This window comes from Chaetura pelagica, unplaced genomic scaffold, assembly GCF_000747805.2.
Source record: "Chaetura pelagica isolate M959 unplaced genomic scaffold, ChaPel_1.0 scaffold129, whole genome shotgun sequence".
NCBI lineage: Eukaryota > Metazoa > Chordata > Aves > Apodiformes > Apodidae > Chaetura > Chaetura pelagica.
The window spans coordinates 222,791-234,974 of NW_009954536.1; the positions used below are offsets into that span (position 1 = coordinate 222,791).

Genomic DNA, 12,184 nt, shown 5'->3' on the forward strand with positions numbered 1-12,184 from the left:
AGACAAGGTGGGTGGGAACCCTGGTTCTCTGGGCAGGCTTTTCTTCTGCAAAGCTGTAGGGCAGATTGTATCAATGTCAGCTTGGAATGGTCCCTGGGGTGTGCTACTGGTTAGAACTCAGTGAATGGAGTTTTGGCAGCCAAACAGGGTTCACGTTCAATAGACAGACAAATTTAGCAAAAGCACAAAGTTGGCAGGTGGGATAAATGACACGATAGAAGATGAAGAAAAATGTAAAGATTTGGTTAGAGAGGAGCAGTCAGAACCTAAGTATGATAATTAAAACCATTCTTTACCAAGAGATTGCCTACAGCTTTTTAACTTTGGAACAGCAAAGGTAAAATATGGTGTTAAAAGTGCAATTGTAGAGCCAGGGTACCAAGGGCAGGTGATAATGGGAGCAAGACATCTAGGCTGGACCTCAAGGAGGGCAGCCAGGGACCTTGGGCAGTGGAGAGACATGGGTGATCTTGTCTCAGACCTTCAGTGCCATCTCCCTCCTCCCATCCTCTCTGTGTTCAGGTTGTTGCTGAGCATGAATGGCAAAGTGGTGTGGCAAGGTAGGAGAAACCTGCACAGAGGTGCTGGTGGACACGGGACCAGGGCAGCTGTGGCTCTCGTGGCAGTGCCAGGAAAATAACAAAGGAAAATAACCTTCTGTCTCAGGACCCAAATTAGCTGCACGTGGTCACTTGTTTCCCTGCATGCATGTAAGGCTAGGGCAGAGGCAGAGCTTTCCTGTGCCTCCCCTCTCTCCTTGGGAGTGTTATGCTCAGCAGAGGCTGGGCCCCTGCAAGGAGAGGGCTGTGTCTCAAGCCAGTTGCAAGTTTTCCAAAGGTGTCATTCACTGCTTTGTGACAGAGAAATAAAACGTGTGGGAGACATGAGATCAGAGGAACAAGTGCTTGACAAAACCCAGAAAATCCATTTTCCCACAGTGCTGCCAAAACTGGTCATCTGGTGGCAATTTCAAGTCTCCCACAATTACTCTGATTTTCTTTAGATCGTTTCTATGCAGATTAACTGAAGATATGTTCACTGCTTTGCCTGAGAGGTCTACAAAGGATGCAAGCCCAGAGCATCTTAGCTGAGCAGGAGGAGCTGCAAAGGCTTTGCCCACTTTGAGTGTCACCCAGTCCAGTGGTGCATCCCCAGGCACCCCAGGGTGCAGCTTGGTGGCACCCAGGCACACCCACAGCTCTTGGCCACGCATCTGCCAGCACATGAACTCCCAGCAATCACAAAGTGGGAAAGCCTCTGCTTGCCATCAACTGCATCAGTTCTTGCCACACAGAGGGATGTAAACTGAGTGTCTGTTCTCCTGTGTCTCCTGGTGCTCCCTGGAGCCTCCCAGTGAGGCAGTGGGCAGCCTGCCGAGAGAAGATGGATTTTGTTTGATCCTGGCTGGGCAGGGCTTGTATGGGTGGCTCAGTTTCAGTCAGATGCAAAATAGGAGATGAAAAGCTCCTTAACTGAGATATTAAGACGGTTTCGACTGGAGGCAAAAAGGCATTTTGTTATTTCTGTGGTTTATTTCAGCTTAAGCGATATTATTAGTGTCAGAATTTATGCTCTTGTAGAGGAAATCAGCTTTCTGCATGGAATCCTCTTTGAATAAGCTCAATTCGCTTTGATCAGTACCAGAAATGTTTATATGCAGCATTTGTAGTGATTCTAGTGCTCAGGAGAGAGAGAATATCTGCACGTTCCCCCTCGGGTGCAGTCAGAATGCTGTGTTTGCATCACTGAAGTAGAAACAGAGATGTAGATAAGGCCTGGGAGGATATTCTGCCCCTATGTCCGTGGGTGGGAGCTCTGCTGCTGTTCAGCCAGGGCAGGTTTTGCCCACTGTGGCAAGGGGCCTCCAGCATCTGCCACCACAGCTCCCTCGGGTGACTTCTGTGGAGGTGCTTAGGGAGAGATTGTTGCTCACAGGGGCTTATTCAAGAAAACACTTAAACACATTCTTAAAATTAATCACGTGCTTTCCTGAACTGGGGCTCATGTGCTGTGAGGGGTTGGACTTTGCTCAGTGCTGGCTGGGTGCTGTGGCCCTGGGCAGCCTGTGCTGTGCTCATGGCTGGGTTTGCTCCTGCCTAGGCACACCCTGGGGGTGCAGTGACTGAAAGGCACAGTTTTAGGGAGAGGAGCAAGGCACCAAGGATGCTGTGCAGCTCTTTGGGTCACTTAGCAGACCTCCAGCATATTTCCCACTGCAGAAGAGACAAAGCAGTGCCTTGCTCACCTACACACACCTGTGCACTGAGGAGTAGTGGCTATAGGATGAGCTGTAGTCAATGCATCCATTTCTTGAGGTTTTTGAAGGCTACCACAAGCTTTTGATGGGCACTAAATCTTATCCTGCCCAAGGCATCATTTAAATGTGTCCTGCCTGTTGTAGGAAAGCTCTAGGAAGAGAGCAAAGCACCCAGCCCTTACATACTTGTGTGCATACATTTTATCCCTTTTTGCTAGCCCTGTACCCAGGGTTTTAGCACTTGCTGACCAAGGTTGAGAGTGTTTTTGTTCTGTGCCAGTGTCAGGAAAAGGCAGGTGTCCCTGCATTGACAGCATCTGCCCTGTCCTGCCACTGTCAATGCAGTGAAACGCCTGGAGCAGATGGTTGGTGCTGGTGCCTGCAGCTAATGCCAGCAATGCGGTTGGGGATGTGGTGCACTCAGAATCAGGTGAGGGGATGGCTCTTGGGTGGTGTTTCAGCCATATCTGGAGATATTTGCAGAGATAACCCCCAGGACTAGGAGCATTTGAACCTGGACTACCTGCTGCAGTGCATATTGGGGCATCCTTTTGTATGTGCAGCTCGGTGGCTCTCACAGCGTTTCCCTGAGCCCTTCGCACGCTGATTTATTATCTCTAATGGTGCAAAGTTACACAAAGCTTGTGACGTTTCTGTGGCCTGAGAATGCAAGTCACAGTCATGCACAGCAGCTCAACAGCAGTCAGGCTTCAAACACACATGGGCTTTAGCTTCCCTGGTTAATTGGCCTTATTGCTCCTGTTCTGTCCATGAAAGAAGAGGGTGGGTTTATGTGCCTTTGTGGCCATCGCTGTCATCTCAGAAATACTGGAGCACGTTTCCCTGCCACCATCTCCCTCCATCTCTTTCATTCTCTTGAAAAGTACAAATCAAAGCTCTCTCCCTTGCTGGTTCCTCCTTCCTTCAGCACAGCCCTGACTTAGCTTTTCCCTGCCTCCTGCTGTTTCTCTAATGGGGTCAGGTCTGCTCGTTCCTGACCCCTTTCTCACCCTTCTCTCCTTTCTTGCTGAAATGCAATTTTTTTTCTCTCCCTTATTAATATCTCCTGTCACAGGACTGTCTCTGGGGAGTGGCTGAGGCTGGAAGGAGACCCTGCCTGTTGGAGTCCAGAGCACTCCCTGCACCATCATCCTGCTCCTGGCTCCATGCTGGGTGACATCCCCAGAGGGGGACACTCCACGGGTGCAGCCAGAAAAATGATGCTGCCCCTCTGCAGTTAGAGGACCAGGTCACGTCCAAGTGCCATGTGTTGCTCTCTGTAACATCCCTAACTGCATTTTGGAAGTGGTCAGGAGCCTGGGATGGGGGTTGGAGCTGTGCTGCAGTGTCTGTGTGTGGAGCAGGACGCATCTCCCAGCAGGTGTGGAGGAAAACACAGCTCAGGATGGCACCTGGCCCTGTGCCTGCCAGGGTTCTGCCAGCCTGCCAAGCCCGTGGCTCTGCGGCTCAGCCCCAGGGGACACTGGATTAGCTGGAGCAGGGACTCGAGGGAAGTGCTGTGCCTGCTGGAAAGAAGTAGAGGGCACAGGCAGACAAGAGGCTTGGCAGGAGCTGGGTTTATGGTAGGGTAGGAAAGGCACAGTCAGGAGAAGAGAAAGGAGCCTCCATCACTTGGAAGGGAGATGATTGTGCTGGCTGGGGTGGGCTGGATGTCCACAAAGCTGGTTTTTGGGGAGGTGAACCCAGATGCCAACAGACAGTTGCTTTCCATGGCAGTTTGGAGGTCCAGGAAAGTTGCATTGAACTCGGAGAGATTTTCCTTTGTCTTCTTCTGTGTGCCTGGAGAGCCCTGAGCACTCCCTTGTCCCTTTGCGTAAGGCAGGTGTGGATGTCTTCACCCAGGGCAAACTATGAGGTGCTTCTGTCTACAGCAGCATTTTGCCTGTGGGTGGGTTGAAGGGTTGCAGAGCCTGTAGATTTCAGAGCCCATCCCCAGCCCCTCCTGCATTTGCTGGAGATAAGACTTGAACCTTGCAGCTGCTGCAGCCTGTGCCTGCACCCGATGCCTGCAGCCCGAAGAGCACAGATGAAGGTTGAGAAAAACAACATCCTGGGCTGGTTAAGCCACCACTGACACCTCTGGGGGTTGACTTCACTGCTGGGGCTGTTTGCTCTATCACTAAGGCAACCTAGAACTGGCTTAAGACTTCCTGCTCTGTTTTTCCCTGCTGTTGCTCTTTGGGCTTGGGCAAGTGGCTTCACCGTTGCCTGGCTCTGCTCCTGCTCCTGCCCCAGCCAAGCCCAGGAGTGTTTTTCCTGCTTGCCCTCAGGGACTGACTTTGCAGTTGGCTTGGCCCTGTGTGCAAGTGGTTTTTTGAGTGAAAAACACGAGTTTTTTAACAGCAGGCAGGAAAGGGAGGGGTTCTGCTTATTAATTACTTGAAGATGTTCTGAAGCTGGCTATTCTGGAACTGCAGGCTAAATATAAAACTGGTGCTACATAAATAAATGATGAAATACCAGTGACATCTGAAAAGCACTTTGGGATGCTCCAGTTAAGAACTTACATAAATAACATGTATTATTGTCATTGTAATTACTATTTTCCTTTTTTAGCAGGCCTGTGCTTACGGAATGTTTTGAGAAGTCATATCTGGCAGGAATTCAGCTGTCCCATAGAAACAAGTACCCTTTTGCCAATTTCTATTAAGGCTATTGTTTTCATAGGAGAAAATCAAAGCTGGGCCATGTTTCCCTATCTGTCATGCTCTGCCACGGATGCTCAGCTGGATGCAGATGCAGCTCTGCTGATCCCTCCCTCTGCTCCTTGTTCAGAAGGGCTGGATTTGAGCCAGGATGTACCTGTGTGGGCAGGGACACGTGGGGCTTCAGGTGTTGTGTCTGGGGACTGGAGATGCAGTTTGTACTGTGCTGTCATTGGTGTCTCTCACACAGAAGCACTCGGGGCTACTGAGGAAGGTCAGAGCACCAGGGACAGAGGTACTGAAAACAATCTCACATTCTTGCCCTCATTCACTGCCCTGTGCAGGAGCAGTGCTGGATCCCCTCAAGTGGGGGGATCCCTTTGCTGAAGGAGATGGGCCAAGCCCCCAGTTACCCAGTTACCACTCACCTCCAACGATGCTTTTCCTATGGACTCTGCACTTGTTCAGGGCATCAGATCCAGAGGTGATGTGTGAAGGTGAGGGGCAGGGGGCTGGAGAGGCAGCACTGCCTCCCAGGGCAGGGGTGCTCACAGGTTGGCTGTGAGCTCTGCTGCAGTGCCTGCAGCTACTTTCTGACTGCTCTTGCCTGTGCTCAAGTGATTATGCAAGAATCTCAAGCTTTCAGGAAAAAACAGCCCTCCTGGCCCTTCTCGTGGCTGCACAACTAAGTTTCAAAATGTGTTCTAAAGGCTCTGAAGTGTAGAGTCCACTTCTAAATAAGTGGAAGGGAAATGAAGAGCCATATGCTGATTATCCTGAATTCCTGTAATTCCTAAGCCAGTTTGAGGATGTTCCAAGGCCTGAATAAGTTTCACTAGCCAGGCCTAAGCAGTAATGACAGGTAGATGTGTGTCTCTACACTGTCATCAACTTTCTGACTGTCTCTTCAAGCCTTCTCCAAGCTGGTGTCTTGCACTGATGCTGTGCTGCTCTCAGAGAAGTGCCAGTAACTGCAACCACTTGCTTGGTCACTAGAGAACTGGGAATTACGTTGAAAAAGGAGACATCCCAGTTAGAAAACACCCAGAAGTCATTCTGCCCTTTTCAGTGCTCAGATGAGGTTCTGCTGCCACCAGTGCAGGAGGAGAGAGGTGTGGGTCTCTGAGCTGCGTTTGCACAGGAGTCGAGCAGGGCCAAGGGAAGCACAGGAGGGGGGGAGGCTTTTGATCTGCACTTTCAGATGGAAAGTGAGTCATTTCCACTGCAACCGTTTTCTTCCAGGGTGCCAGGACTGTGCACCCATCCTCCCCTTCCCTGCCACGTGGCTTTTTAATTCTCTGACAGCTCCAGTCAGATGCAGCCATCTCCATTTCACGCAGAGCAGGGCGACAGAGGGGTGCAGCAGCCTTCAGCTAGAAAAACACTGCTTTCCAGGATGTAGGACACTCACTGCAAGGGGTAAAAGGAAGTGCTGGGGTACAGTGCCCAAGGCATCACCTAAGGAAGGAGGATGTGTTTGCTGCTGGGAAAGCAGAGCCCTGGGAGGGCTGGTGTGCCACAGATCTGCTCCTGTGTGTTGGCTTGGTCTGTGCAAGCCTGTGTCCTGCTTTCCTCTCTCTGCTCTGGGCCACATCCGTGTGCTGTGAGCATCCCTAGAAGACTGTGCTGGCAGCTCCGTGCTGGGATGCAGGAGCTGGGTGAGCAGGGAGGAGGCAGGGCTGGGCAGGGCAGTGTGTGCTGGCAGGTCCTGCCAGCGCCGTGGTGCAGCTTCGGAAGTGGCTCTGCCACTTGTTGGCACCTGATCCTTCCCTCAGGCCCCTTCTCCTCACCTCATCCTTCTTCCCTTCCTCCTGTGGGGCTCGACCCTCTTGTCTGCAGTACGTACTGGCTCTGCCAGCCCCTCTTGTCCTCTCTGTCCCCATCTTGTGCCTCTGGCAGCCCAGCCCTGCTTCCCATGCCATCGCCTCTGCACTCACCTGCCTCCAGCCTGGCCCTGTCCTCAGGCGAGAAAAACCCACATTCCCCATCCCTGCTTCACCTTGGATCAGCTTCTGACACCCTCCCCCCTCCATTCTCCCCCTGCTCCTCCCAGGGAGTCTTTCCTCCCCTGCCATTTCCCAAAGTGCCCCATGGATTTGTGTGTCCAACCTACAGCCTGTCCCTCTGCCCTGTCCCACCTGTGGTCTCAAGCTCAAGGGTTTTGTGCCTTCAGCACAGCCAGCATTCCTGTCCTTTGGGCATTCTTCTGATGTTTTTAAACTTCCTTCTCTCTGAACAGTGTAAAAGATACTTCTTGTCTTGCTCACTCCCAGCTTTATTGACTATTTTTCACCCTTGCGGCTTTCCCGCCGCCCATCCCTGCGCATCTCGCTCTGGGCCCTGCTCTGCCATCCAGCTGAGTGCTGGGTTCTCAGCAGGCGTGTGGCCACAAGCTCCCCACCAACTGGGGAGACCTGCTGCACTGCCTCCCTTCTGATTCCCTGCCAAGATGTGGCTTTGCTGAGAAGCCCACAAGCCTCTTGTCAGCAGCAAGGCTGCCTCGTGTCGTGCCTGCTGCCTCACGCTGCCTCCCAGTTTGCCCTTCCTCCCCTGTTCCTCTTTCCACCTCTTCCCTTCCTCCTGAGCTTTTGAATGCAAAGTCTTCAGGGTGCAGACATTTTTCTGGCTTTGCACAAGGTTATGGATGGCAGTTCTAAGTGTTGGATAGCCAAGCTCAGGCTTTCTCACTCCTCGTTGCTCTTTCTTACGTCCAGACTCCTGAAATGATGAATTATGTGTTAATCTCAGCTTTTTAAAATGAAGCTCTGTAGCCTTCCTGCAAGCTTGAGCTCGAGTGTGGAAATGGGATTAGACAGTGGGGCAGGAAAAGTGAGGAGTCACAAGTGTGCTATTAAAAACCAAAAACCTCTAAAAAATACAGAATTTGAGAGAGCTGTGACCTGAGATCTTTGAATGTGTCTTTGGAAAATCTTTTCTATGGATAGAAATTCCTCAGCATCATGTGCCCATACAGGTTGCCAAGTGAATTTTTTCAGTTCCCTTTTAAAATCTCCCATGTACTGTCAAGTTTCATGAGCAAAATTAAAAACAAACAAACAACAACAACAAAAAATCCCACCAAAAAACCCAACAACAAACAAAACAAAAAACCCAACAACAAAAAGAAACGTACAAAATTGAGGAGTTGTTTTTGCTGCCTTGGAGATATCCTCACATTTCCAGATGGTGCACTGCAGTGGGAAGTGACCCCTCACTGCCCTGGGCTGTTGCCAGTCTCAGAAGATTGACTCCAATTTTCTCTGTATTTCACCTACTTGTCCCTTTGGGATTTGTTCTAAAATTTGGCTTTGCCAGGCTTTCCACACGAGCACCTTACAGGATTGCAACAGATGAGGCAGTAAATAGGCTGTAAATGCTCACTACATTTTGGGCAACAGTTTTACAGCCTGAAACAACACATTTATACTACCTGTGGTCCGAGCTATTTCCTCTTCTCCTTTTAGCTACTCTAAAGAACCATCACTTCTAATATCTGGATCACTGGTGAGGAAGTGAAAGTTGAGAGCAGAGCAGCTCGTGTGCTGGGGCGTGGGTGGCTGGGCTGGGCTTGGCTTCCACCCTGGGGCTCATGTTAAGGCAAGAGCATGAGCTCATTGGTTCAAGTGGAGCCAAACCAGCTGGGTCTGCCCTTTTTCTTCTCTGGATATTGTTTAAAATAGCCTGAAAGATTGAAAATGCCAAAGCTGTTCTGATAGTTTTCCTTTGGCGGCTGCTTTCAAAAAATCCTTCACTTGGTGTATGTTCACATCAGGTGGGTTGTACCTGCTGTAGTTCTGGGAAGAAGGGATCACCAAAAAATACTAGTAACAATAATAAAAACACTGACATGTTTATATGATATACAAATGCAGAACACTTAAAAGACAGGTGGGTACTGGTTTTCAGGCAATAGAAGTTTAAAACAGAAATGTCCTTTCCTGCACTTCCCCATGAGTATCTCCAGCTTTCATTGTGAGCCCTTCCTGATGGAGAAAAAATAAGGATTCTTTTTAAGCTTTGCATATGGATACAGAAAGGTGACAACTTAATCTGACTTCTTAAGATTCCCCCCTCTTGGTTAATGGGTACCTCCCTTGCTAAACCTTTCCTTCAGACTCTCTCTGGTGGTCTCTGTCCCATGGGGGTTTGTGCTCAGGCTGGCAGGGGGCTGGAGGACCAGCAGGGGACTGAGGATGAGGACCTTTACTTGGGGTTTTCCTTGTGCCAAGCTCTTTGTGCTTGGCTAAAGGCAGAGCCTTGCGTTGGTGTTTGTGGGTGTGTTTCTGTTGAAGTAACTTCATTGAATTTCCTGTTCAAATGCCAGCCAGCTTGCTTGCTGGTGGAGAGTCAGTACTCTGATAGATAGGCTGTTGTTTCCTCTGTGCTGTTGTCCAAGCAGAGCCTCGTGACCCAGCCTGGATGAGGGTTTGAGCACAGCAGACCACCCTCTTCCTCCTGCTCTGCACAGCCCTGTGCTTAAGGAGCAGATGTCTCGGGGCAGAAGCAGAAGGACAGAGAGAGCAATGTCAGTTTGGGAACAGGCTGGTGTGTGGGGCTTGAATCAGTGAGGTTTTTTGAGAGGTGACTGGGCTCATCTGGAAGGGTGCACTGCTCTCCTCTTACCTTTTGATTTAAATTGTGTGTTCTTGTGTTTTTCCACTGTGAGGTCTTTCCCACAGGTCTTGATTTTGATGCCAGTGTAGCAGGCTGTGGGCTTGGGGTGCTGCAACAGGGGGGCCATGGGAGAAGGCAGCTCACCCCAACCTGCCCCCTCTGCTGTTGCCCAAGTGGTCAGAGGAACCTGAGGAGCATGATGGTGCACCCATCTGTCTGCCCTGGGTGCAGAGCTGCTGCACTCCTGCAGGAGAACAGGGGCTCTTTGGCAGCACTGCATGGGTTGGTTTTTTCCTACAGAAATGGGTTGATTTTGTTTCTGGACTGGCAGCATTTCTTTGTACTTGGCTATTGGCTTTTCCTGTGGAGGAATCTGTGGTTTCTAAGACACTAATTGCTTTAGTGTCACAGTTTTTCCTCTGTTTTTATAAAGACTTTGGTGGGTGCCACCTGCTGTTGTGACAGCACTGAGCAGGGCAGGGATGAGCCCTGGGTGCCAGGAGCTGTGCCCTGTAACCAAGGTCCTCAGAAGATCTGAGACTTTGATTTTCAGGGCTTAAAGCTTGACCTCCAGCCCTGGTGGGACACTGGGCACTAGGGTGGACCAAAGAGCAATAAATATTGATGATGTCTCTCTCCTTACTCCACAGGTGTGTTTTCAGAGGCAGCAGCATGCCTGGCCCTGCTGGGCAGCCAGCACGGTTTGGGATGGACAGAGAGTCTGTGTCTCCTTGATGGCAGGCAGGGGACAGGCCACATCCCTTCCTGAGCAGCAAACAGCTTGACCTACATCTTCTGTTCAATATCACTAAAACCACAAGAGTGGAAGGGCTGTAGTGAGTTACTTTAAGGAGTTTTTTCAGTGCTGTAAGGATGTTGAAGCCTCTCATGTGAAGATGTGGGATCCTTTTCAGTCCTTACCCTTTAATTGTCTTCAAATCCCACAAGGGTCCCTGCCAGGACTTTGTCTTGCTGCTCATCGGAGGTGTCCAAGGTAGACAAGAAATGTTATCAAAACCCCAAGTTTTAAAAAGAGCAACTTTAGAAACAGGGTCCCAGTTTCAGAACTGGGTTGCAAAAAAAAAAAAAAAAAAAGGACTAAAAATACTGTGTGTTCAGAAGGTCTGAGTTCTGGGCACTCAAAGCCACTATTTAATGTCACAGTGATTTGAAAGGCTCTTAGAGGGAATCTAATTTACTGTTACAGCTGCTGCCAGGGTGAGGTGAGATGGGAAGCTGGTGTAAACCAAGCTGGGGCTCTTGGAGCTGCTTTAACCATCTTGCACTGCTGAGTTTTGCTGGGATTGCTGTGGTGAATCAGGCAGGGTGGCAGAGAGATGGACCCCTGGTCTGTTGAGTCCTGCCTGGCCTGGTGGGATGGCCAAGATCTGGGGATACCTGGCCCCAGACCTGCAAAAGGGGGAGCATCTTGTGGAGGTCCTGTTAATTCACATTAATTTGCAAAGCTTGGCAGATTTTCAGAGCACACAATGTTACCCTGAAGTAAGACCAGTGTTTCAGATGATCAAGCAAATTCAATTAGGCATTTAAAGAGCACAAGACTGAGAGAAAATTAGTTCCTTTTCTCCATCTACCTGTTGGGTTTTTGGGACTCCTGTTTTTCAGATGGCCTTGCATTTCTGAAGTGCTGCAGGGAAAACTTTCATCTCAGTTTTGCTTTCTGAAAGTATTAAAAGCTCACCCGTCATGCACCTAGGACAGAGGAATTGCCTCTGCTCAGTGGAGCTGGTCCTTTGGGTGACAGAAGCCAGAGGCTTTGCTGCTCTAGCCCTGGTCTGCTACAGACCCTGGTTTTTTATTATTTTTTTACCATGTACCAAATTGATCCTCATTTTCTCAGGCTGCAGGTTTTGCTGCCTCCAGTGGGAGACCTTGTACCTTGATCTCATTTTTAACTCAGGGAGCAGGCAACGCGAGTAGTTCATCCTGGCAAAACCATTCAGCTGGGGAGTGAAGTTTGCTGCTGATAGGGAAGCATCTCATGTTCCTCTTCCAAGGGTGGAGAGCCTAAAGACACATCTCCATCCTGGCATCACGTGGCTGCTGGAGGAGTTTCATAAACACAGTTTCATAAGCACAGCCAGGCATCAAGATTTTGGTCACGATTCAAAATAAGGCAGAGTTGATGCATCCAAATTTGCTTCCCCTTTTATTATGACTCCTCACATACAGAGTCATGGATTTGCTTTTGGTGTTTAGTTTTAATTTGCACAGCTGCAGTGCTAAATGCCCAACTCTTGCTTATGAAATCCCAAGTCCAGGGCTGGGCAGCTGGGATTCCACTTTCTTGCTTCATAGGTTTTTGTTTTTACCCCATGTTTTTAAGTTCTGTTTTCTGGTCTTGTGACACAGACAGAAATATTGCTCTAGTGAATGTAACGATGTTCTCCTAATAGTTTTCACTCGTGACTCCAGGGATTTTGAAGAAGTTCTTCTGGCTTCCTGAAAATCTAAGTGTGAGCAAAAGCAGGGCCCAGATTTTTCCAGCCTTTGGCTGTGCCTGAGGTGTGATTTATGGAGTCAGCTTTCCTGCCTTTCCAGAGGGATGCTGCTCTTTCTTCTGTGGGACAAGATTCCTGCTCTGGAGGCCGTAGCATCTGCTTTGCTCCTACCTCCAGTGGCACGT

At 49.7% G+C, this 12,184-nt stretch overlaps 1 protein-coding gene across 1 annotated transcript in view; it reads left to right on the forward strand.

Moving 5' to 3' along the window:
* The first annotated feature begins 10,914 nt into the window (after positions 1-10,914).
* DOCK11 (dedicator of cytokinesis 11) overlaps positions 10,915-12,184 on the forward strand; it is a 63,980-nt gene continuing 62,710 nt past the window's right edge. The window contains exon 1 of the mRNA XM_010004763.1: positions 10,915-11,040. Within this exon, the coding sequence (XP_010003065.1) occupies positions 10,915-11,040 (126 nt within the window). The remainder of the gene's footprint in view (positions 11,041-12,184) is intronic.